This window comes from Eumetopias jubatus, unplaced genomic scaffold (assembly GCF_037043125.1).
Source record: "Eumetopias jubatus isolate StellerSeaLion01/CBP00866 unplaced genomic scaffold, mEumJub1_p1.0 scaffold_11, whole genome shotgun sequence".
In the NCBI taxonomy this organism is placed as follows: Eukaryota; Metazoa; Chordata; class Mammalia; order Carnivora; family Otariidae; genus Eumetopias; species Eumetopias jubatus.
This window is the reverse complement of record NW_028274817.1, coordinates 29,630,316-29,656,712: the sequence shown is the minus strand read 5'-3', so window position 1 is coordinate 29,656,712 and position 26,397 is coordinate 29,630,316. Positions and strand designations below refer to the sequence as shown.

The following is a 26,397-nucleotide window of genomic DNA, read 5'->3' as shown; positions in this document are numbered from 1 at the left end:
AGCGGGAAGCCTGCTTCTCCCTCTCCCTCCACTTGCCGATCCCCCTGCTTGTGCTCTCTCTCTCTCCGTAAAATAAATAAAATCTTTAAAAAAAAAAAAGGCTTTCTCATTAGTAATAACATCATTCTTAATAGTAATAACTCAGATTTTATAATCCCTTTCAAATCCCCGAATCCCTTTGTTCCCATTAATGGATTCAAGCCTCACAAAAGTCTGAAAGAATTGTGGAGGCCCTTATCACCTCTTTAAAAAAATAAATTTTAGTGTTTGGAACAGTTTGGGATTTACAGAAAAATAGGACAATACAGAGAATTCCCATATACCCTGTACCTCGTTTCCCTGTTATTTTTTAAAAAGATTTTATTTATTTATTTGAGAGAGAGAGAGCCCAAGCAGGGGGAGGGACAGAGGGCAGAGGGAGAAGCAGGCTCCCCACTGAGCGGGGAGCCCGACCCAGGGCTCGATCGCAGGACCCTGAGATCGTGACCTGAGCCAAAGGCAGACGCTCAACGAACTGATCCACTGAGGTGCCCCACCTAGTTTCCCTGTTATTAACCTCTTACATTCATTAGTATGACATGTTTGTTATAATTAATGAACCAGTAGTGATACATAATCAATGACTTAAGGTTTGTATTTACTCAGATTTCCTTAGTTTTTACCTATTAATGACCTTTTTCTGTTCTACGATTCTATCCAGGATAACATATTACATGTAGTTGTTCCATCTTCTTAGGCTCCTCTTGGCTGTGACAAGTTCTCAGACGTTCTATTCATTGTTTTTGATGACCTTGTCCATCTTCATGAGTAGTGATATTGGGTAGGCTGCCCTTCTGTTGGAATTTGTCTGATGTTTTTCTCACCATTAGACCGGAGTCAAACCCAGAAATCTGAAGTCAGTGGATCATGGATGACTAGTATAGTTTACTCTTAGCCTTATCAGCCATGCAGTTAGAGTCAGATGCCTGTTGGAAGGCTCAAGCAACCATTCAGAAAATCACCGATCGACAAGATGCAGTCCATGTTCCTTGGTGTGGCCCCCTTGCCCACTTCACCGTTCCATGGATGGAGAAACTGAAACTCGGTCGGATTAGATGACTGACCCAGGGTCACACAGATACTAATTAGAAGAAGCAGGTCAAAATCCAAATCTTATTATCTCCGTTCCCGATACGGTACGCGCTGTCCACAGAGCCTGCATATAATATATAGATTCTATATAGGCCAGCTGGACACTCGCCAGCCAAGTGCCATGGTAAATTGAACATCGAATGCCCGAGACTTGTCTGGTAGCTCCCTGCTGCTCCCTTTCCTTCGTCTGTCAGTCCAGACCTCTACTCCTACTCATTTCATTAAAAACGTAGAAGCAGCCCAACTTCAGAGGCTACACCCGTCAAAAAAGGAATTAAACAAAGGTTTGACTAGTCACGCAAAAACTGTGGCTTGCCCGGTGTGCTTAGGCACATGCTCACTTTGCCTGGTTTTGCCGCTTTGTGTGATGGTCCAGGGGACTAAGGGACGTGGAGACAGATGTTGGTAGCCGCGGCCGCCGGGTCTGGGCGCTTGGAGACCCTGGTGGGTAGGTTTGCAAGATGTGGGCAGAGGGGGGCGCTAGAGAGCCAGCGTCTGAGGGTGAGGAATCACATTTCATGTGGCTGTGTCCATCTGTTTTTCAGGATCTCCACGTGCACAAATTCTTCCATCATTGCCAGCTGATTCAGTCAGGCTCAAAAGAGGTTCCGGGGGAGCTCATTAAATATTTAAAGGTAAATGAACAGCAGCTTTCTGCAAAAAGGGTTGGTTTTAGTGTCTTTCTTGTTGCCACCTTTTGATGCGGGGGGGGGGGGGGAATCAAACTAACCCCTTAAAATACTTTGGGCTGTGTACCCTCAAGAGAATATTTTCTTTTATGCGCTTTTCTGTCAAGTGCCTATTTAGGAGCAGACCGCAGAGTTGCTACATTAGGAAGAAAATGCTGTAGCTAGAGTCTGTCGACGTATTTCTGAAAATCTCATGAAAATGTTTATTTCAGTTCCATAAATTGACGTTTTCAGGTCTTTTCCTGCTTACTGCCCAGGAAAGGTGCTGGGGGGAAAAGGGTCAGGAGAAATGGAGTCCCTTTTGCTTGGAATAAAATGACGATTCCTGGGTCTATGGGTGAAAGATTATCAAAGGGGTCAACTAAAGAGAGAAAAACCTCATTTCTGCATGTTGCATGGGAGAGAGTCTTAAGAAACACCACATTTTGTCCAATGTATTGAGAACCCAAGACTCCCATTTATTCCCTAACACGGTAGGACCGAATTGCACATCATGGGACCTAGCTGACAGTGACTCTCGTTTTGGTTGTTCCTTCGGTAGGTTAGCCATGGCAAGCCTGAGGAATTTTTATTTTATTTTATTTATTTATTTTTTCTGAGACTCTTTTAAAGACTTTATTTATTTGTCAGAGAGAGAGATAACAGAGCACAAGCAGGGGGAGCGGCAGACAGAGGGAGAAGCAGACTCACTGCTGAGCAGGGAGCCCGATGTGAGGCTCGATCCCAGGACCCTGAGATCACAACCTGAGCCAAAGGCAGACGCTTCACCGACTGAGCCACCCAGGCGTCCCAGGAATTTTTATTTTATTTTAAAGATTTTATTTATTTGACAGAGAAAGACAGCGAGAGAGGGAACACAAGCAGGGGGAGTGGGAGAGGGAGAAGCAGACTCCTCACTGAGCAGGGAGCCCAATGCAGGGCAGGGCTCGATCCCAGGACCCTGGGACCGTGACCTGAGCCGAAAGCAGACGCTTAATGACTGAGCCACCCAGGCGCCCCAGGAATTTTTATTTTAAGTGAAATCTCTACAGGATTTCCCTTTGGACACGTGTTACTACTTAATGCCATTTTCAGGAAATAAAAACGTGCATTTCTTTCAGAGAGGTAGTAGGAGACGAGATAATACGGATGGGTTCTGGAATCATTCACCCAGTGTGTGTCCCAGACCTGTCCCTTATTAGCCCTGAGATTGACCTTGGCCAAGTTCCTGAACTACTCCAGGCCTTTGCTTCTTCATCTGTCACATAGGGATAACCAGCAACGCCACCTTGTTACGGTGGTTTTGAAGCTTAAGTGAGATAGGGCATCTACTATACAGTATAGCAATCCTTGAGTCTACATTGATTTCTTGAGGCTTTTCTACGGGCCAGGCATCATTCTAAGTGTTTGGAATATAAATGAAAACAGACAACATCCCCATTGTCGAGGGGCTTACTTTCTTGTGGAGGCAGATGGACAATAAACAAAGAAATGAATATATATATTCATTCAGGTGGTGATAAGTGCCACAAAGGAACCCCAAACATACCGAAGAGGAATAAAGATTCTAAGGGGTCCCTCTTCTAGATAAAGTGTCAGAGAAGATCTCTGGTAAAGTGACACTTGCCAGAGACCTAAGGGAAATGAGGGCGCCAGCTAGGTGGACTTCTGGGTGAGCTGGGAGCAGCAGGTGCAAAGACCCCCCTTGAGGAGCTAGTCGGGGAAAGTCGGGGAAGGCCTCATATGCCATGATGAGGAGTTTGAATTATACCTTCAAGGAGCTGGGAAGCCTTGCAGGGTGCTGAACAGAGGAGCCACATGATGGGCTTTGGGTTTTTAAAGCCACATTCTGGGGCGCCTGGGTGGCTCAGTCGTTAAGCGTCTGCCTTCGGCTCAGGTCATGATCTCAGGGTCCTGGGATGGAGCCCCGCATCGGGCTCCCTGCTAAACTGGGGAGCCTGCTTCTCCCTCTCCCGCTCCCCCTGCTTGCGTTCCCTCTCTCGCTGTCTCTCTCTCTCTCTCTCAAATAAATAAGTAAAATCTTTAAAAAATAATAATAAAGCCTCATTCTGCCTACCATATTGAGCATATACTGTTGGAAGGGTAAGAGCAGGGGGATAGTTAATAAATGGTGACTGTTATTCTTAATTATTATTAAGAAGCCTAATAGTCCTCTACCTTTCAAATCCTTTCCTTGGGTAACATCTAGAATGCCAGGTTTATGTGTGTATGCTGAGCCTGTTAAGTTCTTTGGCTTTTCTTCCAGTGGGGAAACTTTGTAAAAGTTTTAACAGAATGGAATAGAGCAGAGCTTCATTTTCAAATATACTGGTAGTCTTAAAATGGAGAAAAAAAAAGTACTCCTTTTTGTGTGGAAGTGAGGGTGTGGAAACTTCCGATATTTATGTGACCTTTGCTCGCCCTCTAGTGGCAGCGAGTGAAATGCTGTACGATTACAGAAATAGCCCAGTTCCTGTAGGGACCGTTAGCCCTGAAAGGGAGTCTTGAGAGTTTTTATTTGACGGATAAGGAGACTGAAGCCCAAGTAGAGGGGACTTGCCTGTGGTCGCTCACCTGGTTAGGAGCAGAGCTGAGCTGAGCCGAGCCTGTGGCGTGTGTCTCTTGAGTCCTAGTCCCATGTTCTTTCTACCAAACCGTGCTGTTGACCCCATAAATGACATTGTTTCACCAATTCACTTGCCACCTGCTTGTTGGTGGCATATGTAATATGTAATATTTTCCCAGATGCTGGGAGGCTTGCAGAGAAGAATAACTTAGGGTCATTGCCCATGAGGATCTTAAAACCCGTCAGAGAGACAGGACACATACAAGTGGAATGACAATATAAGTGAGCAGTACCAATCTGTGATAGATAGCAAATGCACAGTCCAGGTTATAGTGCTAAGGGTCCGGGGAGCCGAGGAACCTCTGAGACTAGAGGCCTCCCATCTTTATCTTAATGCTTCAGTTCCTTATTTTATTCGTTGATACAGTCATTCGCCACATACTTACTGGGCACCTTGTACGGACCAGATAGTGCGGTGGGCACTAGGAATATGACGGGGAAGCAATTCAGACTACATCCCTGCTGTAGTTGGGGTAGAGAGGGTATAAATGAGTAATCTGAGATCGAGATGAATGTTGCAGAGAAAATAGAACAGATGAATGGGATCCGACATGACAGGAATGCGTTCTAGATGGAGTTGTCAGGGAAGGCTGTCTGAGGAGATGATGCATCAAGCCGAAAAGAAATTGATGAGAGGAAAACGAGCGTAGGGGCTAAAGCTGTGGCAAAGGAGGACGGATTATTGCAGCAGGTGTAAACACCTTGCGATGGTGTTAGAAGGACGGAAAAGAAGAAAAGATGGTACAGGTGGAACGCAGTGAGCAGCTGCGGGCGGGGGGAGGTGGCATGAGATGAGCTTGGAGAGGGAGGTGGGGTACATGTCGGCACAGGAAGCCCTTGACAGCCTTTTGTTCATGGTGGTTTGTTTGGTCGGTAACAAGGGGGAAAAAGAACACTCTAGCTGTTGCGTTGAGAGTCAATTACCGAGGAGCGATATTGGATCAGTTTTGCCTTGAATGCCCATCCCTCTTTTCTACCTGATATCATCGCACTTCACCTTTCGCCTGCCTCCTCTCTGAAGCCTTATTGGACATCCTCGGCCCACGTGAGGCCTCAGTTGCTTCTTCCTTCGTGCATTTTGTACATACCACTGTTGTACTGTTGACCATTTGTATTGTAGATTTAGTCCCAGGTCTTTCTCCCCATAGACTCTGAACGGCTTGATGGGAGGAACCAGGTGTTTTTGATGTGCTTGGCCCTTGGAGGGTCATTCAGTACGCCTTTGTCGAATGGGTAGGGGTTTCAACTTGACTTGGAAGGATGGCTAGGATGCGGCTAAAAACCGAACAAATACACAAAGGTGGGAATGCATAGGATATACTGCCAGGGCAGTCAAGGCACCTGTTTGGCCTTATGAGGAATGAAGGGTGTTACGGCTGGAAATCTAGGTTGGGTCTTAAGTAATCTTGGACCGTAGGCCCAAGTTTCTCAAGCTTGGCACTGTTGACATTTTGGACAGGTCAATTTCTCTGTGGTAAGTGGCTGTCCAGCGCATGGTAGGACGTTTAGCAGCATCCCTGACCTCTGTCCACTAGGTGTCAGGAGCACCCCCAGTTGTGACAACCCCCAATGTCTCCAGACATTGGGGGATGTCCCGTGGGGGACAAAGTGGCCCCTGGTTGAGAGCCACTGCCCTAGGTCATGGGGAGGCATCACAGGCATTTTGGCAGGAGGTGGTCTGTTGGAACCAAATCGGAGGGAGATGAATTTGGAAATGAGATGTGGATGCGTGGAGAGTTAAGATGACCTGTACAGAGACCTACTATGAAATGATTAGACTATTTTGGCTATAGGTTAAGAGGGGTGATGGCAGTAAGGCTAGAAGAAAGGGGGCAAAAGGAAGGAAAAACTCAAAGGATAGACATGGGTTCCTTGAGCTCGATCTCTTGCCTTATGCATCTGATTGAAGAGAATCTGCCCGGAACGAAGAGGTCACGGCTGAGATGCTTCGCATATAGACGATCGTGTCCTGAAAAGGGATGGTGAGGCTAAGGATGGAGAGACAGAGCAAAAGAGAAATAGTGAGTTCCTTAGGTCCAGAGACTTGTCTCCTCCGTCTCTGCATTTCCCATCGCGATGAACCATGAACTGGTGTACAAGGTGCCCAGTGAGACTTGTTTTCACCTTTTGGTTGGCTGGTTGATGAAATGATTGAGTGAATGCCTGAGTGAAGGAGGGAAGGTGGGGAGAAGGGAAGGAAGAAGAAAGACATTTTACAGATTTTGCTGCTCATATCATTTCTACAGACATACGAACACACGTCTTCTTTGGGCTGTTGACATATCTATGGCTAGAGCACTTGGAAGAAATGTACCGTAGGGATGTTTGAATGCAGTGTTGCTTCAGTTTTGTGGGTGGTGCCAGTGTGAAGCCAGTTACACAGAGGAGTGCACTTTATTGCATCCCATTTACCTTCTCAGCAGATTAACGGATGGCCCACGTTCTGTAGAACACATTCCAGCAGGCCAGTCTCCAGAACCTTCACACGCATGTGCTCTCCCACTCCGGTGGAGTGCTGGCTCACCAGCAATCAGTTGTCTTTATTCCAAAACCCCTTTATCCCAGTTATACTTTTTATTTTCGGTAGATAAAGTATTTAACGTGAAATACACGAACAAAATCTGAGTGCCAAACTAGAGATGTGGATAAAGTAATCAACGAAACAAAGTCCCCTGTCTTATGAAGCTCACATCGAAGTGGGCTTATGTTCGAGTGAATGTATTTCTCATTGCTTAATTTTTTTGTTGTTTCACATTTGCAAGTTATATCATATTTCTGTTTGTTTTCATAACTAATAATGACTTATTTTAGTGTTTGCATGCCATGGAGATCCAAGTCATGATACAGTTTCTACCTGTAATTCTTATGCAACTCTTCCGGGTTCTCACAAATATGACCCACGAAGATGACGTTCCTATCAACTGCACCATGTGAGTTTCGGTGTTAAAATACGAAGACACAACTTTTGTTTCTTTTTGCGTTTCTTCATTTTCACTATAAATTTATCTTCCAGACGAGAACCCCAAAGTCAGATATCTAATACCCGTTTTCTCTTGTTTCATGCTTTTCAGACTGGGGTCATGTGTTGCCAGGGCTAGATGGTACCAGAAACCATAGGAGAAACTTAATGTGTTTTCCTCCACCAGGGGTTCTAAGACCTGACTGCATGTTAGAATCACCTGGGGAGCTTTTAAAGAGGTCTGTGCCCAGACCACATTCATACCAACAAAACCAGAATATCTAGGGGTGGGACTTCAGCATCAGTATTTTTTTTTTTTAAGCTATCCAGGTGATTCCATAATGCAACAGAGTTTGAGAACCATTGCCCTAGACCAGTGTTGTCCGATAGAACTTTCTGCAATTGTGGAATTGTTCTACACTTGTGCTGTCCAATATGGTAGCCATTAGCCACATTTAGCTTTTGAGCACTTGAAATAGGGCTAGTGCAGCTGAGGAACTGAACTTTTCACTGTTGTCAATTTTCATTAAATAGCCACAGGTGCCTCGTGGCTCTCATGTTGGACAGAGTCACCCTAAGCCATGAATTTTTACTCAAAACAGTGAGGGACTATTACTTTTATAGAAACAAACAAGGATATATGGTAGAGTAGAAGGCAAAATGCACCGAATTTTGCAATTAAAATAGGATACTGAAAAGCATTGAGAGCTCAGTGCTGGATGTTTCTGGCTTTGCTGCTTCTGCTGCAAAGAGGCCACGCCCTCTCCGGCTGGGCCTTAAGCGACACCCCTGCGCACCTGTTTGCTCTGCTCTGCTGTTGGGGACAGTCTGCTCAAAAATTTACAAAGCGTTCCTCTAGTCCCGTGGTTCTCAAATACCGCTCCTACCCCAGCAGCATCAGTATCACCTGGGAGCTGATGACACATGCTGGTCATTGAACTTCACCCCAGACCTCAAAAATCAGAACCTCTGGGAGAGCGACCCAGCCTTCTGCCCTCCGGGTGATTCCGATGCGTGATCACGTTTGAGAACCACTGCCAGTCTCGTATATGAATTTTAGATTTACTGCCAGTCACAGGTCACGCCGTTATATACCCGTCCTCTCTCTCTCTTCCTTTTCCCCCATCTGTTGCTGTGCTTTTCATTTTATCTTTATCTTTCCTTTCCTTTCCTTTTACTCACTGGAGGGGATTTTAATATTTACCCCACTGGAGGTCTGTTGCCCCATAGTAGCCGTGATCCTACTTGAAATGTGCGCAGAGATTTAGAGCGGAGAAGAGACATCTGGGCTGCCAAAACATAATAGCCTTCTCTTGAACTGGGAAGCGTTTTTGCAGGGCCCTGAGCGTGTTAGATGCGGAAATCTTTGTTAGACCATCTTATTATATCTTCTGCAGTCCTCTCACTTTTAACACTTCAGGCAGTGGGGGGGTATTTTTAGGGCTAGACAGTCCAACTGTGGAAATTCACCGTAATCTGACATGCTGCCCTTTGCGAATGTGTTTTCAGGGTTCTCTTACATATCGTTTCGAAGTGCCACGAAGAAGGCTTGGATAATTATTTAAGATCCTTCATCAAGGTTTGTGGAGGAAGCTTTCTTTGGGAGCGGTTTCTTTTCCATGAGAATTTTGACTGACGGTTCCTTTTCCTTCATTTGTAGTATAGCTTCCGACCTGAAAAACCGAGCGCCCCTCAGGCCCAGCTGATACATGAAACCCTGGCTACCACGATGATTGCCATATTGAAGCAGTCTGCCGACTTTTTAGCAATAAACAAACTGCTAAAGGTAAGGAAGCGGGACACAACAGGGTAACAAAAGCAGCCGGCGATGTACTCGCTTGATACCCTCCCACTTGGGTTCTGGTCTTTTCGTCATTTGCCCCCTTTCTTTACCACTCTGCTCATGTATCCTTTTCCCTCATGCTCTCCACAGAACCTTCTTCGTTCTCTTCACCCTTCCAACCCCACCACCCTGTTCTCAGTTGAGTGTTTAATAGAAAGAATTGTGTAAAAGAAAGACCTGGGTGAGAATCCGCCACCTAGTGGTTCTGTGATCTGGAGCCCGTTATCGATCGGCTCTGGACGTCCAATTCCTCACTTCTAAAATATAAGTAAAGCATTTAACACGTCGTTTCTGGCACATAGGCGTTCAAGTGGTGGCTCTTATTTTTGTCATGATTTTTACTAGTTCTGGTAATGGTAGAATTTCTGTTTCAGACAACTGAGGATATATCTGCTGGAGGCTTCTCTCTACCTTTCAAATAGACTTAGGCAAACACCTATGCTCCTTGGGCTGGCCCCAGTGATGTACCAAGGGCAAGGTTGGGTCCCTCACTGGGTGCAGACACTAGTAAGATTCATTATCTGCAGAGAATTGAAAAACAACCATAAAATAAACTAAAAGTTGGTTTGCCGTCAGCACCATACGTAAGCAAATCAAAACAATGTCAGTGATAAGATGCGCCTCCCCACGGAGGGGAGCATTCCCACCACAGGCTCCTTGTACCCTAGCAGCCGGCCCTGAGGTACAATATTACCTTTTTGGCAACGCAATTTAAAGGCATTTTGTGGAACTTTGATAGTGAATTGCAATCACTTTAAAATGTTGTTAAAGTTCAGAGATAAGATCCATATCGATTTGTCCAGCTTTGCTAAGCTTCAGGATTTGGATAACTATTAAAAATTGATTTTATTTATTTGTTTGTTTATTTTAGTACTCATGGTTTTTTTTTGAAATTATTGCAAAGTCTATGGCCACATACTTGTTGGAAGAGAATAAAATTAAGGTAAGTAGGCTCAAGAATAATAATTAACATAGGCAAAGAAGGCTAATCTTATTCACAGGTAGCAGTGACACGCAAATCCTCTTATACTGAAGGGCGCTCAGCCCTTCGCGTTTTCAGTTTTGCCTTAAAAAAAAAAAAAAGCATTGGATGTATTGCATAAATCTGAGGTCTGACAGTTTAGGCATTTTCAAAGTCCTCAGAGACTCTTGCACATACCTTCTTTCCTATTAGTTATTTGCCATGTAAAATGCATTTTCTTTGAAGCTTTCCCCTTATCTTGTAGCTTAAACATGTCTATGTTGAAACATTTTCTTGGTTATAGGAATTCTAGAGTTCAGATTTGTGAAATGGAAGACAGTCACCTTGTATTTACCCTTTTTATCAGACTTTTCAGGGTAGGTTTACCGAAATAGAGATGCATGGATACATGAATTCTTTGTGTGTCAGGAAAAAAAAAATGGAATGAAAGCCTGGGGTGTGTCTACATCTCAGGAACGTGATTCCAAAGTTGGCCTGTTGATGATTTGAGTCAGTTATATTATTCAAGGTCCAGATAGTTCCTATGATAATCTGAAGTGTACGTTGAACTAGCAATGTCATTTTTAAGTTGGGAGAAAAATTCTACTGCAGTTGAACACATTTATGTCTAGAAAATGTTTGAAAATAAGAATGGCAATCGATTTAGACCTTTTGCGACTCTGACTTTTTGCTATGCGTATTTACTTCAAGCTTCCCAGAGGCCAGAGATTTCCAGAGGCATATCATCATGTCTTACATTCATTGCTTCTTGCAATAATTCCCCACGTGACTATTCGCTATGCCGAGATTCCCGATGAGTCCCGAAATGTCAATTATAGTTTGGCTAGCTTCCTGAAGGTGAGTTAAAGGCAGCTGAAACGTGGTAAGGAATTATTCTTCACCAATATGGTCTTTAAAGCCAAAGAAAAAAATTGCCCACTTTCTAGAGACTCGGCTAGGTCTGCATAAGAAAAATTTTTTTTAAGATTTTACTTACTTATTCGAGAGAGAGAGAGAGCACCAGCCGGGGCGTTGGTGGGGAGGGAAGGGCAGAGAGAGAGGGAGAAGCAGGCTCCCCACTGAGCAGAGAACCAGATTTGGGGCTTGACCCTGGGATCACGACCTGAGCCAAAGGCAGACGCTTAACTGACTGAGCCACCCAGGTGCCCCTGGAGAAACTTTTGACTGAATCGATCCATCAGTTAAACAGCCCAGTTTGGGCACCTGAGTGGCTCAGTCGGTTAAGTGTCTGCCTTCGGCTCAGGTTGTGATCCCAGGGTCGTGGGATCCGGCCCCCCATCGGGCTCCCTGCTCAGCGGGGAGTCTGCTTGTCCCTCTCCCTCTGCCTGCTGCCCCCCCCTTGTTCTCGCTCTCAAATAAATAAATAAAAAATCTTAAAAAAAAAATAAACAGTCTGCTTTGATTTTCTTTTTAGCCCCCCACTGAAATGGCTAATTAATTAAATCAGAAGTCCCACCCAGGTGACTTAGCCGGAAGGCATGTTTTGCTCATTTCACATGATGTTTTTTCAAATATGTGCCTTTATCCTTTTTAATTTTTAAAATTTTTATTTTATTTATTTTTTTAAGATTTATTTATTTATTTATTTGGCAGAGAGAGCACAAGTAGGCAGAGCGGCAGGCAGAGGGAGCGGGAGAAACTCAATCCCCATGAGAAATGAGATGCAAGCGGTTGGTTGATCAAGTCTGGAGTTCCTTGTATCTCACAGGGATAGTGTGGGCCCTGTGGAGAACATAAAGAGAAAGAGAGACTTCCTATTGTCCTATCTAGGTAAAAAGACAGGGAACTAATAAGTAAAACACAAGCCAGCGTAGAAGAAAATGTTTGACAAGGGACTTGTGGGCCAACATGGCTCAGGAAGATGGGATTTCATCCGAACATTGAGGAATCGGTAGGATTTGGCAGATTCCTAGCCAGGCCTGGCCTGAGCACAGACCCCGAGTTGGGAATACACAGCGCATCCGGAGCAGATAATGAGCAGATGAGCTGTATTGGGCGGTAAAATGGGCGAAGTAGGTTGGGATGACATTGTGAGTGTCCTTGAATGCCAGGCTAAGGAGTTGGAAATTATATTAGAGACCATAGGGAAGTATTGAAAGCTCTTGGGAGGGAAGGTGACACGATTAGGGCTTGGACTTAGAGATGAATCTGGAAGCAGATGGATGGAGAGATGATGGGTGCACACTGATTCAGAGGCTTCCTGGAGTTGTATGCTTGCCCAGTAATGAGAGCCTTAACTGGGAGGAAGCCAGCAGGTACCTCTGGACAGCGGTGAGGGCTGTCCCGGGGGAGGGCTGTATTAATGGGCCAAGACTTCACAGAACACAGGAGAGCCTTCTCTTCGAGTCTGAAGTGTTGCCCTAGCCAAACCCCACTTTTAGAGCTAACTGACCACTGTAGGCTTCACTTTGAGCTTTTAGAATTGACCAAAATGAGACAGAGTAGCTGAATAGATTATACATGTGTGCTTCTGTGTGTATGCTTATAGATCTTTGTGTATTTGTGTGTATATATGCACATCTATCCATCTCTATGTGAAAATTGTACAGTTGGGACCCTGTTCCAACCATAAATCACTTGCCCTTTATCTTCTTCTTTAAGTCACCCACAGTAAAACTCTGAAAGCCATTATTCTATTATCTGTAAAAGTGAGAACGTCATGCCCTTCATGTGGAACAAATGTGAAAACTTTAAAAAGCTACCCTTGCCAGACTTCCAGAATTATGTCACCGTTCATTTTGTTTTGGTTTCTGTAGCGCTGCCTGACACTAATGGATAGAGGATTTGTTTTCAATTTGATAAATGACTACATCTCTGGATTCAGCCCCAAAGATCCCAAGGTAAGTTGTAAGGATGTCCCCGTGGCGGCCGTCAGACATCAGAGCATGAGACCAAGGGTGATATTTTTTCCCTGGAGGACTTGGAGCTGCTGTTTTTATTTAGCTACTTGGAGTATAGCTGTACCTCAAAGCAGGGGATATTGGGTAGTGTTTGGGGAGTCCCCGAGACCACCCACATGTTCCGTGGTGCACTGGAAAGACTCACAGGACTCAGCACATAGTTATGGCAGTCTTAGTCCCAGCTAAAGATTCATGACGGTGACACAGTGAGGACACACAGCTGGAACAGTAAGGGAAACACACATTCAGGGGAGTCCTTGGCCGTTCTCAATGCAGGCTTCCCGAGGGCCCGTCCTCCCTCCCATGAAGGTCACACGGGGCACAGCCTTCCTCTAGCAGTGAAAGTACAGACACACGCGTGCAACAGTGCCGTTCAGGGAAGCCCGTGTGAGACTTGGAGTTTTGGTTGTTTCTTGGGGGCTGGCCATATACTGGAGACGGGTCAAAATTCCAGAGGCAGGAAAGGGAAAGAAAGCAGGTGTTCACAATAAATCACATTGTTTGTACCAACAGTCTGAGCAGGCTGGGAGAGAAGGCACTACCTTATCATGTAGGGAGCATTTCAAAATCCACTTTCCCAAATGCCAGCCAGCAATCAACCTTGCGAGCAGGCTTGCTTTAAAAGGAGAGCCTGCTGTGTTAACTCTTTCCTGCGCGGGTCACATCTCAAGGTGTGCTTAAAACCCCATACACTTCTGTTTGGGAAATGAATGCCCTGTGTTTAATTATTAAAACAGTAAATGCTGACGAAAAAGGGAGTTCATGTATCGCTTCTTTCCACTTAGGTTCTGGCTGAATACAAGTTTGAATTTCTGCAAACAATTTGCAATCACGAACATTACATTCCTCTGAATTTGCCAATGGCATTTGCAAAACCTAAACTCCAGCGCGTTCAAGGTATGTATTTGCATTTTCCATCACTCGAAATTGTGGTTTTCTTTTGGGGGGGCGGCTAGCGCTAGCGTAGAGTACTGTTTTCTAGGCAAACCATGAATTGAAAGGTAACCTCAGAATCGTTAACTGTCCGAAGATACGTTCATTAACGGTATTCCACACTTGCTTCTTCATGTCAGTGATAGTAGTCACAGCGTGGAAAAATCAGGTGCATTATTACATCGATGACTCCTTAACCAGAGATGTCAGATAGTCGTAAAATTGCTTTCTGTAATAGTGTTTGAACTCTTACATGAGACCAAATTAAAAAACAAAAAAAACCATAGAAATGCATTTCCGCTGAAAGGAACCTCAAAAGAGAAGCATAAAAGCAGAGTGGAATTGTAATTTGTCGTATATATTAAATGTATGAAATGCCTTCAGTTAACTCCATTGCTAGTTTTATTGAATGCTTTGCTGTGTAGCACTATTCTTATGTTACTATGTTTTTTATTTGTCCCTTTTCTTTTCATATATTAATTAGATTTTTTTTCATTTGCGGTGGACCGTTTGACTTCAGTAGGTAGGTTTAACTCGGTTCACTCTAAAGTAGTTCACTGTCTTTAAAAACAATTGATTTGATGAATGGCTAAGATGGACGGGGGCGGGGGGGGGGGGGGGGGGCTTTGTTTGCTTTTCAAATCGTCCCTAGCCACAGTGAGGCGTTAGGCTAATGGACTCAGCAAACCAAGGAGTATTGGTTTTATCATGTTTCCTTTTAAAATCAGCTTACACATTGATTGTTAGAGGAATCCGCTTAAAAACAAGTTCCTGCTCAATGCAGTGTGGGGAGTGGAGGGTGTATCTGTTCTATAAGTGCGTGTCCTCTCGCTCAGGCTTGCGTCCCTCCTCTCTGACCCTGTCTAATGACTGTTTGGCCACAGTTTTGAAGGTTTGGATGAAAGTACCAGATTGGATGTATTCAAATCACTGAAGTAAAAAAACAAAAAACCATAAAAAACAAAAAAACTTAACTGCCATTGCAGAATCTATCCAGATAGAGCCACCTGGGTTAGTCATGACTGGCCCTTGTGTGCGGAAAGTGCTCTGGATTCAAAAAGGGGATGAGCCAGGGCAAGAAGAAAATCGGCTGCCTTGGTCTCCAGGGGAGTAGCTGCTGAGCGGCTGTGTGTGTGTGTGTGTGTGTTAGCGGGGGGGGGGGGGGGGGGGGTTAGTCACTGAATTGGAGCCAGTGAAAGTGAAGAAAAAGTATTTAGAAAACCAAGCACCCGTGCTCAACCACTCCCGTATTCGATTCTGAGCATGTATAGCTCAGATGCTTTCCTGTCAGAAACGAAGGGGTCGACAGATATTCAGGATTTTAGGATTAAATCTGACTACTCACAGCATTTATTATGTCCTAAGTGAATACGCAGCATTATGTGAACTGCTGAAGAGCCACCCCTCCCCCCGCAAAATAGAAAACGTATCCTTTAGCTTTACAGCTTAATTAAATACAAGGGTAGAAGAGAGGAAATAAAGATTGTGAAGATCTACGGTAGAAATGACTGAACTTGATCACAGTCCCTTGGGAGTAGTTATGGGGCAGGCTCCAACCAGGATATTAGCAGCTGGGATTTAAAATGGACTGAGGTCTAAAAGGGAGTGAAAGACAGTTTGAAGTGAAGTGGTGATTTTCTGAAGTCAAAGATCTGTACTTGCCTGCTGATGAATTAGGAGGGAGATGAGGCTGTTTTTCTTACTGTTCCTGTATCCCGTTGTATTCGGGCCAGTATGTGACATTTACTAGAACAGTCCATAGTTAATACCATTAGAATGAATCACTTGTCTTTTTCTTCCTTTTCCTACTTTACAAGTGTAAACAGATAAGTAATTCAAGTATTGTTGTATAGAAGCTGTCTAATTTGTAGTTGTAACGAAATCTCTTCAGATATGGACATGTGTTAAGATATTGCCAAATATAGTATTCTTTCATTCCGGGTTCAGTCTTAAGACTCCTAAGAATTAAAAAGAATCTAGGAAAAAGGAATCTAGGGACTATCTTACCGACTGAAATGATCATGAAGACTATCCTACAGCCCTAATTGTGAGTGTGCCTGCCTTGTAAAAATTTTGCATGCTCATTCTACATGACAAAAGAATTGTTCACATTTGTTAAGAATAAAATTATAGCTCTTGCTAGCATGATCACATATCACTCAATGATAAATACGGTATTTTAATGTCAAGGTAATTTTTGATTACTTTTATAAATGGGTTTTACATTTCATTGTACTGCAGATTCAAATCTTGAATACAGTTTATCAGATGAATATTGCAAGCATCACTTCTTGGTTGGTTTACTTCTGAGGGAAACTTCCATTGCTCTTCAAGACAATTATGAGATCAGATATACAGCTATCTCTGTCATAAAGAATCTTTTGATAAAACATGCATTTGACACTAGATACCAACACAAGGTAAGGATGCCCATCTAATCAGTATCACAGTAGTAAATTTCTGTTAAGATTTTACATTAAAGATGATGTGTTCATAAGGCACATAATTTGAGCATCGATGAACTTACTTTTATAAATAAGATTTGTTTCAGTATCAAATGATTAGGTTTTAAAAATACTGTTCAGTTAACTGTTGAAGAAAAACACTGGTTTCTCAAATCATGTGTAAAGAACAACATAACTGCCTCATGAGTTGTTACATCAGCTAATTTGACTTTTCGAAAAATCATATATGGTTGTAGCCATGTGGACTCTTTCAAGTATATTTCTTAGTATACATTCTCAAATATGTATCCCTAAATCAGTTATATTATTGATTAAGTGATTAATAGTAAGACATGTTAACTGGATCAAATATGAAATACGTAATACGAAGATTTTCTTCTTATTGAAAAAAAGGTAGGTGTGACTATAAACCTTATAGACATTGCACATTGTGTGTGTGAAGGCCATAGTTATAGTTGTTGTTTGCTGCACCTTTAACATATATATTCAGATCTTATTAACATTAAACCCTATGGGCTTAAAAAAGGAGTTCGCAAACTCTGTGGATTTAGAATAACCTAACTCACATACCTAGAATCAAATGCCTCCAGGTGACATCATATTATTTCATAATTAATAATTTGTCCTTTGGTTTTTACATTCAAATACAAATCAAAATTAGGATATCATTTATTATTGTCATCACTTTGGAAAGCTGACTTGGAGATAGAGCTTATTCTTTTTCTACGGTATCAGTTTGCATTGGTTTCTGTCACATTATAACTGTAGTAACATCTTCCCATTGCTCCATATATATGTGCTATTTTCTTTTTTTGTGAATGTCAATACTGACGTAACGCAAGGTAACCAGTGTAATACATCTAAATGAAAAGATATCTCAAAGGTTAGCCATTCCACCCAAGCTTTGTCAAACCTTTAAAACTGCCAGTGACCACTGGGTTCTGGTGAACTGCTGCTTATGTCTAGTAGTGCAGAAAAGGGTCTTAGGCGACGTGGAGGAAAATGTCTCTAGCTGTGATTTCAAAGGACTCGTGGGAAAAGCACAAAATGAACTTCCCCTCCCAAAAGCAGGAAACTGTGTTATTCACCTCTGCCTCTTCAGATGAAAGTGCAGGAAAATGGGATTTCACTAGTGTCTTATCTAGAGGTGGAATTTTAAATATTTTCTGTCACATATTTGGACATTATTCCCTTTTTAAAGTTCTGAGATGTTACAGTATACACACACACACACACACACACGTAACTCTTGATATCTGTAAAAGTTCAACACTACGCCTACTTGAGCATTTGAGGTTTGAGAGTGTGGGAAAGATTGAAATGCCAAGTTCATTACCCCTTCAGTGACTTCTAAATCCCTTTTCTCTTTGTTCAAAAGCTTTAAACAGCTGTTACATGAGTATGGGATTCTTTCTGATAGAACTTTGCTTCATGGGCCTGGTTAACCAACGCTTTAGTTCCTTTCTCTGTGGGGTCCAAAGAATTCACAGGTGGACTGAGTAAGGGGTCATTTGTCAAAAACATTCAAGTAAAACATGTTCACCATTAATGGTGACGCCAAGGTAAGGATAGAGATGGATGCTTTAGGCTCCCGTAAATTTTTTTAACTTTTTTTTAAAGATGTCATTTATTTACTTAACAGAGAGAGACACAGCGAGAGAGGGAACACAAGCAGGGGCCGTGAGAGAGGGAGAGGCAGGCTCCCCACCGAGCAGGGAGCCCGATGTGGGGCTCCATCCCAGGACCCTGGGATCATGACCCGAGCTGAAGGCAGCTGCTCAACCGACTGAGCCACCCAGGTGCCCCTAGGCTCCCGTAATTTTTATTGGCTCCCCCTGAAGTGACCCCAAATAAATATACAGTCAAGGAAAAAAATGCTTCCTATGGAAAGTCTGCTTTTGAGATACCCTAGTCACACCCCCTCAACCATGTTGCTACTCTTTGGCCCCTCCGCTAATGAAATTATCAAGATGTCACTGGTCCCTATTATGTGCTACTCAGAAACTGCTTTGGGAGATCTCCTAACTTGTTATAATGACTATGAGACCTCTTCTCTACTCAGAACAAAAATGTCCAGCGGCTGATGTTTGCCCTGAGGCCTGTATCTGTTCCTGTACCCACTGCAAGTGATGTTAATACCTAAGAGAATTGCAGTTTCGACTTGGGCTGTGGACAGATATTTTTCCACTCTCCCCCCCCCTTCCTCCCACTCCCCACCACCCCACTGTTTTGTTTTGTTTTGTTTTGTTTTAGTAATCCATGTACATGGTTAAAAAATGCCTCTCTCTCATTTGTTATCCCCATGTCCCAAGTCATCTCTCCAGCAGTAGCTACTATTATCAGTTTCATATACACACTTCTACTTTGTCCATGCACAAACAAGCCTATATATATATATATATATATATATATATATATGTATACACACACACATATGTGGGAACCATTTTGCATTTTTCTTTTTTTTTACTTAACAGTACAGCCTGAAGATTAGATCTACCACATTAAAAAAAAACCCGCATATTATTCCATCATATCGATATACCTCATTTTATTTTATTTATTTATTTTTTAAGTAGGCTCCACACCCAATGTAGGGCTTGAACTCACAACCCTGAGATCAAGAGTTGCACGCTGAGCCAGCCAGGCGCCCCTGGATTGTGCCTTATTTTAAACTGTCTTCTAGTAATAGATTCTCAGATTGTTCTCTGTCTTTTGTGCAGACAAAGCTTAATGTATTTTACACTGTATGTTTTCCTGTGTTCCCGTTCCCCTGAGAGAGTTGTAGTATCTCCTTCCCTAGTGATCACTATCAAACGAAAGTGGACTCCCATCTCGAAGCTATAGTATTAATAATAGCAGCTTAAATTTATTGAGGAGTCGCTACATGTCAGACACTATTAAATACCTCACTTGAATTAATAGCATTATTATTATCCACATTTTACGAAAGAAAACTGTGGCTCAGTGATTTGATCACAGTCAAGGAACAGGAACAGGAGACTGGGAATTCATGTATGTATAAAATCCAAAATCTGTGTTCTTAGCCACGAGACTATAGTGCCTGTCAAATCCAAAGTGGAAAACTACGGAACTGCCAAAAACAGGTGACCACGATCGGGGGAAAAAGTCTTGAAACCAAAGCCACGTGAAGAACAAAGGAAAGTCATTAGGGCCATTTAGCCTTGCGAAGAATGAATGAAGCTGATTTGTGGTAGCTATCTTTAACTATTGGAAGAGTTGCCATGTGAACGTGGGAAGTAGCCTTACTCTCTGTAGTCGCAGAGGCCAGGGCTATACCTAGCAGGTAGAACTTACAAGGAGTAAAGCAGCTAAAGGACCCTTCTAACAGAATCCAGGAAAAGGCTGGAGTGTGAAAGTGAACCATTTGTCAGGGATGCAGGGAAGGGCCATTCCTGCCTTGGGTGGGAAGTTGGACCTGATCGTTGGTTCTCAGACCTCTGTGCCCATCAGCACAATCTGGGGCAGAGTCCCAGAAATAATTGAACAGTATGAAAAATTGTTCAACCTGAATAACATGCAAATCCAAGCAACAAGGAGATACTATTGATCTTCTGTATTCTGGAGGTTGACTATTGAGCCCTAGAGGCCTTCTCTAAGTCTCTGGGAAAACCTCCCAGAGTCATGAAATGTAAAGGGCAACTTTTATGCCATTACATCCACTGTTTTTGCTGACTCGAGTGTATGTACGTGTCAGATGAGGAATGTCTAGAGCTGAGAGAAGCAATAAATACATTTTCATATAAGAGGTACCACATTAGGACTACTAGTGGCCAGGAGGTAAATAAATATATTTATTTATAAATATATCTCCCAAGTCTTACAATTGACTCAAGGGGCCAAGACCACATTATCTTAATCGCTTTGATCAAAACAACAAAAAAACGTTAATTTAAGGAATAGAGTAACTCACCATTTTTTAAAAAGATTTATTTGCGAGAAAGAGAAGAGGGAAAGGGGCAGAGGGAGCGAATCCTGAAGCAGACTCCGTGCTGAGTGCAGAGCCCGATGCGGGACTTGATCCCAGGGCCCCAAGATCCTGACCTGAGCCGAAACCGAGAATCAGCTGCCCAGCTGACTGAGCCACCTGGGCGCCCCAGTAACTCACCATTTTTTCACTTCTTCCACTGATTCATTTATTCAGCTAATGTGTATTGAGCACCTCCTATCTGCCCAGGCACTGGGGTTGAAGTGGTGAACAAGATAGACACCATCCCTGTGCTCGTGAAAACTCAACCCTCCCTGGAGTTGAAGAATAGAACTGGTGTCTGCTTTCTAGGTCAACCACTATTTTTAAAAGAGTGAACTTTTGCCTTTTACTTTACAGAGTTATTGAGGGATGTGATTTGACTCTGTATCGTGTATAAATCCAAAGACCAAGAAAGTTCTGTGGTAATTAGTTTTGAGACTTGTAAGTATAAATAGCCTTATGCTTCACTAATTCGTTGTGGATATTAGCCCGCTTTGAGTCTTGAAACTGATAGATGGGGCCAGCTTTGTTTGTGAAATAGACATATTATATACCTCCTAAGCTTTGGGTAATTATTTTTCAGAACCAACAGGCCAAAATAGCACAATTGTACCTACCGTTTGTTGGACTGCTCTTGGAAAATATACAGCGGTTAGCAGGTCGAGATACCTTGTATTCTTGTGCAGCCTTGCCTAATTCTGTAAGTAGTAATGTGTTTCCACTGGCGTTTTATCCCATTTTATTGACTGCATTTGGAACTGGGGTCATAGGCTGTATGGGCTCTTTCTTAATCATTACTTTTCGTTCCATTTTTACAGTTAATACTTTTTTTTTTTTTCCTAGAGCAGGGCTTCTGAACCACCCAGGCGCCCCTGCCTCTCGTACTTTAATGTACATACCAATCACCTGGGGATTTTGTTAAACCAGAGGCTCTAACTCAGTAGGCCTGTGGTGGAGTTTGAGACTGTGCGTTTCTAACACACTTTTGCCTGCTTCTGGTCCAGGGACCACACTTTCAGTAACAAGGCCCAAGAGAATACCAAGAATCCCTTCCACCCAGTGTTTTAAGATTCACTGTTGTTATTTGCCTTCATATATTCAACTTGAAAACGGAATGAAAGATTCTTCGCTTCCAAAATGTGAGGCATATTCCTTTGCTTCTCCCTTCCTGGGACAGCCTCCTTTTAGTTCTTCTTTTGAGCTGCTTTTAGCTCCGCACAATCGGTCTGTGCTTTCCCCCCCCACCTTTAGATCTTAGTATTAAAAGGAACCTCAGAGGGTGGCCAGTCTCCCATTTGGCAAAACAACATTTTGCCTTTGTACTAATTAAAACGTTCCTTCTCACATTAGACCTGAAACGTTTTCTTTCTTTCTTTTTTTTTTTTAAGATTTTATTTATTTATTTGAGAGGGAGAGAATGAGAGACAGAGAGCACAAGAGGGAAGAGGGTCAGAGGGAGAAGCAGACTCCCTGCCGAGCAGGGAGCCCGATGTGGGACTCGATCCCGGGACTCCAGGATCATGACCTGAGCCGAAGGCAGTCGCTTAACCAACTGAGCCACCCAGGCGCCCCTGAAACGTTTTCTTATCTACTTGTCCTAGTTTTGCTTTCTTAGAGCTACATAGAACCCATCTGTTCCCGCTTCCACACGATACCCCTTGCACAAGTGCCTTCTCCATCTTTCTCCAGACCAGACATCTCTACTTCATCTTTTGCCATCCCCAAACCCTTGACCATCTTGGTTACGCTCTTCTGGATATGCTCCATTTTACCAGTCGCCCTATTAAAATGTGGTGCGCAGAATGGTATGCTTTATAGTCTGCCCAGAGGGCCTATTAAATCCTGCCCTGCCCCCACTCCATGTTCTGAATGGCCCAAGACCACCTGCACACTTTCAGTAGCCATGTTATATTGTTGGGTGGCAGGTTAAACTGTGTCCTTTACAGCTTCCTTTGGAAATTGCCCCTATCAAATGTTCCAATCGGTTTGTCCAGCCTGCCTTGGGTTCCTGAGAAAACTGCTTTTAAGCCTCCCTGATGGCTTTATTGCCTGTAGCTCCCGATTATGTAAGTCAGCTAAATGTGGGTGCTGCGTTGTCTACCTGGGTTTTAGCCTGGTCTTTCTTCACAAACACAGTTAACTCATGCTTATGCTCACTCCACAACCTTTGACAGTGATATTTGGAAATATCTTACTTATCTGTTCTCTCTTCTGTAGCTCACATTCATCTAGGGCTTCTGGTCACACTCCTCCTAGCGTTGCACCTAGTTCCAAGGAGGATTACTGAGCCATGATTGGACTGCAACCAGTTGGAACTTTTACCAGCCATCTAGGGTTCTGTTACTTGGCCAGGGGTCATGCTTGCAGAGTATACTAGTGGCCCGGTTTTAAAGAGATGTCACCAAAATACCAACAGTGATACCTGATTTGGACTTTCACAGTGAGCTTTGTTTAAAGTTAGGGTACCCTCTCATTCTGTTAATTCCAGTTTCTCATCCTCGCGTACAAATTTGTTGAAATGACAGAGGTGTCACATTGTGTTACAGGCATCCAGGGATGAGTTTGCTTGTGGCTTCACTTCACCTACAAATAGAGGGAGTCTGAGCACTGACAAAGACACTGGTAATTAAGTCCTTTAAAGATTATACATTGCATGGCTGTGTAGAAATGCACCCTGTATTTCTCTGTATTTTTAAAATACTTCATAATAACAACTATACGTGGCATGATCTCTTCTAAAGTTTAATTAAATCTGACTCACACTTGCCACTTTTTTTTTTTTTTTTTGCTTTAAGTTTCCTTATCTAAGCTTGTTTAAAATGTAGCTTTGGTATACTGATAAAGGATAATGAGAAAAACACTGGTTTCCCATCCTGTCTCCAGTCTTAGACAAGACACTTCCCTTTTCTGGGCCCAAAGTTTCCTTACCTATAAAACTCTCTCTCAAATTGTGTGGCTTTCATTTAATACTTCCAGGGAAACTCTTGTAGTTTCATACATAGTACAGTATTTCAAGCGGTTAAAAAAAAAGTCACCCTTTGTTAGGCTTCTTATGATGTTTTGATATAAAACAGAAACTTCACATTTTAGATGACCAAGATCTGTTCCCTAAAATCTATCTTTAAATTAACCCAGTACTTATTTTTAAAAATATTTTTTGACCATTCTTCCTGTTGTTAACAAGGACTTGGCTTTTTTCCAGCTTATGGGGCTTTTCAAAATGGACATGGAATCAAGAGGGAAGATTCAAGAGGTTCCCTCATCCCAGAAGGAGCAACAGGATTTCCAGATCAGAGTGGAACTGTTGAAAATGTAAGAACCTAAATATATGGGATAACTCTAGGGATATCTTAGGTTACAACAGTCTTTTTTTGTTTGTTTTTTCAGTCTGTCTTTTTATATAAATAAAAGGCTCTCTACTCCTGTCGTCGGCCTGGATCTGTTAAAAGCATCCTACGTAATTCTTGGATGTTGCAGTGGTTCCTTCCTACCATGGCAGCTGCTACTTGGATATTTAAAACTGTTTATGGGGGCACCTGGGTGGCTCAGTCGTTGGGCGTCCGCCTTCGGCTCAGGTCATGATCCCGGGGTCCTGGGATCGAGCCCCGCATCGGGCTCCCTGCTCGGCGGGAAGCCTGCTTCTCCCTCTCCCTCTCCCCCTGCTCGTGTTCCCTCTCTCGCTGTGTTTCTCTCTGTCAAATAAATAAAATCTTTAAAAAAAAAATAAAAAGATTATGTATTTATTTGACAGAGAGAGAGAGACACAGCGAGAGAGGGAACACGAGCAGGGGGAGAGGGAGAGGGAGAAGCAGGCTTCCCGCCGAGCAGGGAGCCCGATGCGGGGCTCGATCCCAGGACCCCGGGATCATGACCTGAGCCGAAGGCGGACGCCCAACGACTGAGCCACCCAGGTGCCCGGAGAGAGAGACTCTTAAGCAGGCTTTACACCCAGCGCAGAGGCCGATGTGGGGCTTGATCTCATGACCTTGAGATCATGACCTGAGCCGAAGGCAGACGCTTAACCATCTGAGCCACCCAGGCGCCCCGAGAAACTTCATTTTGGACCAATGAAGCCGTGTCACGCTGCTATGTAAAAATCACAGAATTATTATAAAATTAGGGTTAGAAGGGTGCATAAAAATAATAAATTCCAACTCAATTTACAAATGAAAACTAGGTTGTGACTTAGGACAACCACACGGCTATGGCAGGCCAGACCTGAACCCGGGTTTTCTGATTCTAGCAATGTTTCTCCTATTTCATGGCATTCTTGGTGTGCATCAGAATCACCTGGGCACTTAATAAAAAACAGATGGCTGGGCCTCACCCCCAGAGTTTCTGATTCAGTCTGGGACGGGGCCTGCTAATTTGTATTTCTAAGTTCCCAGGTGATGCTGATGCTGCTGGTTGGGAACCACCCCTTGAGAACCACTGGAATATACTTCCTTGAGCCTTGGGGTAAATAGTAATTTATTCACAAAGGTTCCTATTTTACGTCATTTAGAATTCTGTCCACAGACACTATCAGAAGTAAGGCAGATAAAGGACAGAGAAGTTAAATGACTTGTTAATAATCACACGGCTAGCAAGCATTCAGAACCTAGGTGTTTTGCTCCAAGAGAAAGTTCGTTCTTAGTAAATCCTGGTTTAGTAAATGCATATGTCCAGCCCAGTTTAGCCCGACTGTGAAAGAACTGGTTTTTAATAAGGTAAATTCTTTAGATCATTAGTACTCTATTCATATAAATCCCCAAATAAGTCAGATCTTGTCATGCTTAACAACTGATATTTTAACAAAAGTCATTAAAAGGAACATCACTGGTTTGTAGAAGCTGTAGTTCTAAATTATTACTGGATTCTTCATCATATAATTATCTTGTAATATTAGCCCTTTTTAAAAAATACAGATTTCCTGACCTATTATTTGTAGGTTGAATTTTAATTAATAAACTCTGAAAGATTCAAATTAAAAGAGCTTAAAATGTTTCTGTGCTTCCATATACCTTAGTTAAGTTCCTCCTCCATGTAAAAGCTATTTTTCCTGGAAGAGCCACATATGGTTATTTAAATTTTTTACTACTAAAACACAGGACTTAAGGGAATGAAACACGTTGTCCATGGCTGTCATCTTGAAGACCCCCAGGTAATTTCTAGTGATACTACTCTGTGCATTAGCAACAAAGGAAGATTCAGCTCGTTTACCTTCCAAGTATGATAGAAAATTTGGATTTAGGCTTAAAATTTTCCCAGACAGGACTAATGATACAAGTAGTTATTGAGTTAAAAGCTATGGAAAAGTGTAGTACCAATATTGTTTGACACAAGTCCTGTCTTTCTATTGCAGACCCGACAGAGTTCTACAAGGGGTAGTGTATCCCAGTATAACCGACTTGATCAGTATGAAATCAGAAGCCTCTTAATGTGCTACCTGTATATAGTAAAAATGATTTCTGAAGGTGAGTTACCGGCATATTAAGCATGGTCTCTACTAGACATCCACCCTCACAGGTTCATGCAACAGATATGTGATCATCACCTGTATGTAAAACACGTGCACATTAGAAACAGATCGTTGAAGACTCTGACCTTAAAACGTTCCTCTATTTTTAACTTAAAATAGGTTCATTTGGGTCATACAGGTTTGATTCTTTGAACTATTTTTTTCTAAATTTAAAAGTTGATTTCTAAAATGAAACCGTAGTTTAAAAGTGCTAACCGTATTTTTTTCCATGCAGAGCTTGTAACACATTAAATGACCAATGTAAACAGAAGGAAATAATAACCAGAAGTCATATTTAATACTTTAGCTTTTATTTGACCCAGGATTTGGAAAACCAAAAGCAAACAAAAAGACAGGAAGTGTTCTCTGAGGGTTGGGAATGCCGCTGTTATCTTCCTA

At 42.8% G+C, this 26,397-nt stretch overlaps 1 protein-coding gene across 5 annotated transcripts in view; it reads left to right on the top strand.

The window, feature by feature from the left end:
- DOCK11 (dedicator of cytokinesis 11) overlaps positions 1 to 26,397 on the top strand; it is a 185,504-nt gene that overhangs the window by 97,408 nt on the left and 61,699 nt on the right. For 4 of the 5 annotated variants that reach the window (XR_003606828.2, XM_028087761.2, XM_088028669.1 and 1 more), the window contains exons 23-36: positions 1,677 to 1,766; positions 7,237 to 7,355; positions 8,894 to 8,963; positions 9,045 to 9,170; positions 10,099 to 10,170; positions 10,900 to 11,046; positions 12,966 to 13,049; positions 13,895 to 14,006; positions 14,527 to 14,565; positions 16,284 to 16,462; positions 21,082 to 21,198; positions 23,045 to 23,120; positions 23,701 to 23,810; positions 25,843 to 25,954. Coding sequence is in view for 4 of the 5 variants with exons in the window: in XM_028087761.2 (XP_027943562.1) it covers positions 1,677 to 1,766; positions 7,237 to 7,355; positions 8,894 to 8,963; positions 9,045 to 9,170; positions 10,099 to 10,170; positions 10,900 to 11,046; positions 12,966 to 13,049; positions 13,895 to 14,006; positions 14,527 to 14,565; positions 16,284 to 16,462; positions 21,082 to 21,198; positions 23,045 to 23,120; positions 23,701 to 23,810; positions 25,843 to 25,954 (1,453 nt within the window). In the remaining variant the exon portion in view is untranslated. The remainder of the gene's footprint in view (positions 1 to 1,676; positions 1,767 to 7,236; positions 7,356 to 8,893; positions 8,964 to 9,044; positions 9,171 to 10,098; positions 10,171 to 10,899; positions 11,047 to 12,965; positions 13,050 to 13,894; positions 14,007 to 14,526; positions 14,566 to 16,283; positions 16,463 to 21,081; positions 21,199 to 23,044; positions 23,121 to 23,700; positions 23,811 to 25,842; positions 25,955 to 26,397) is intronic. The other variant, XM_028087762.2, reaches the window with a different exon arrangement.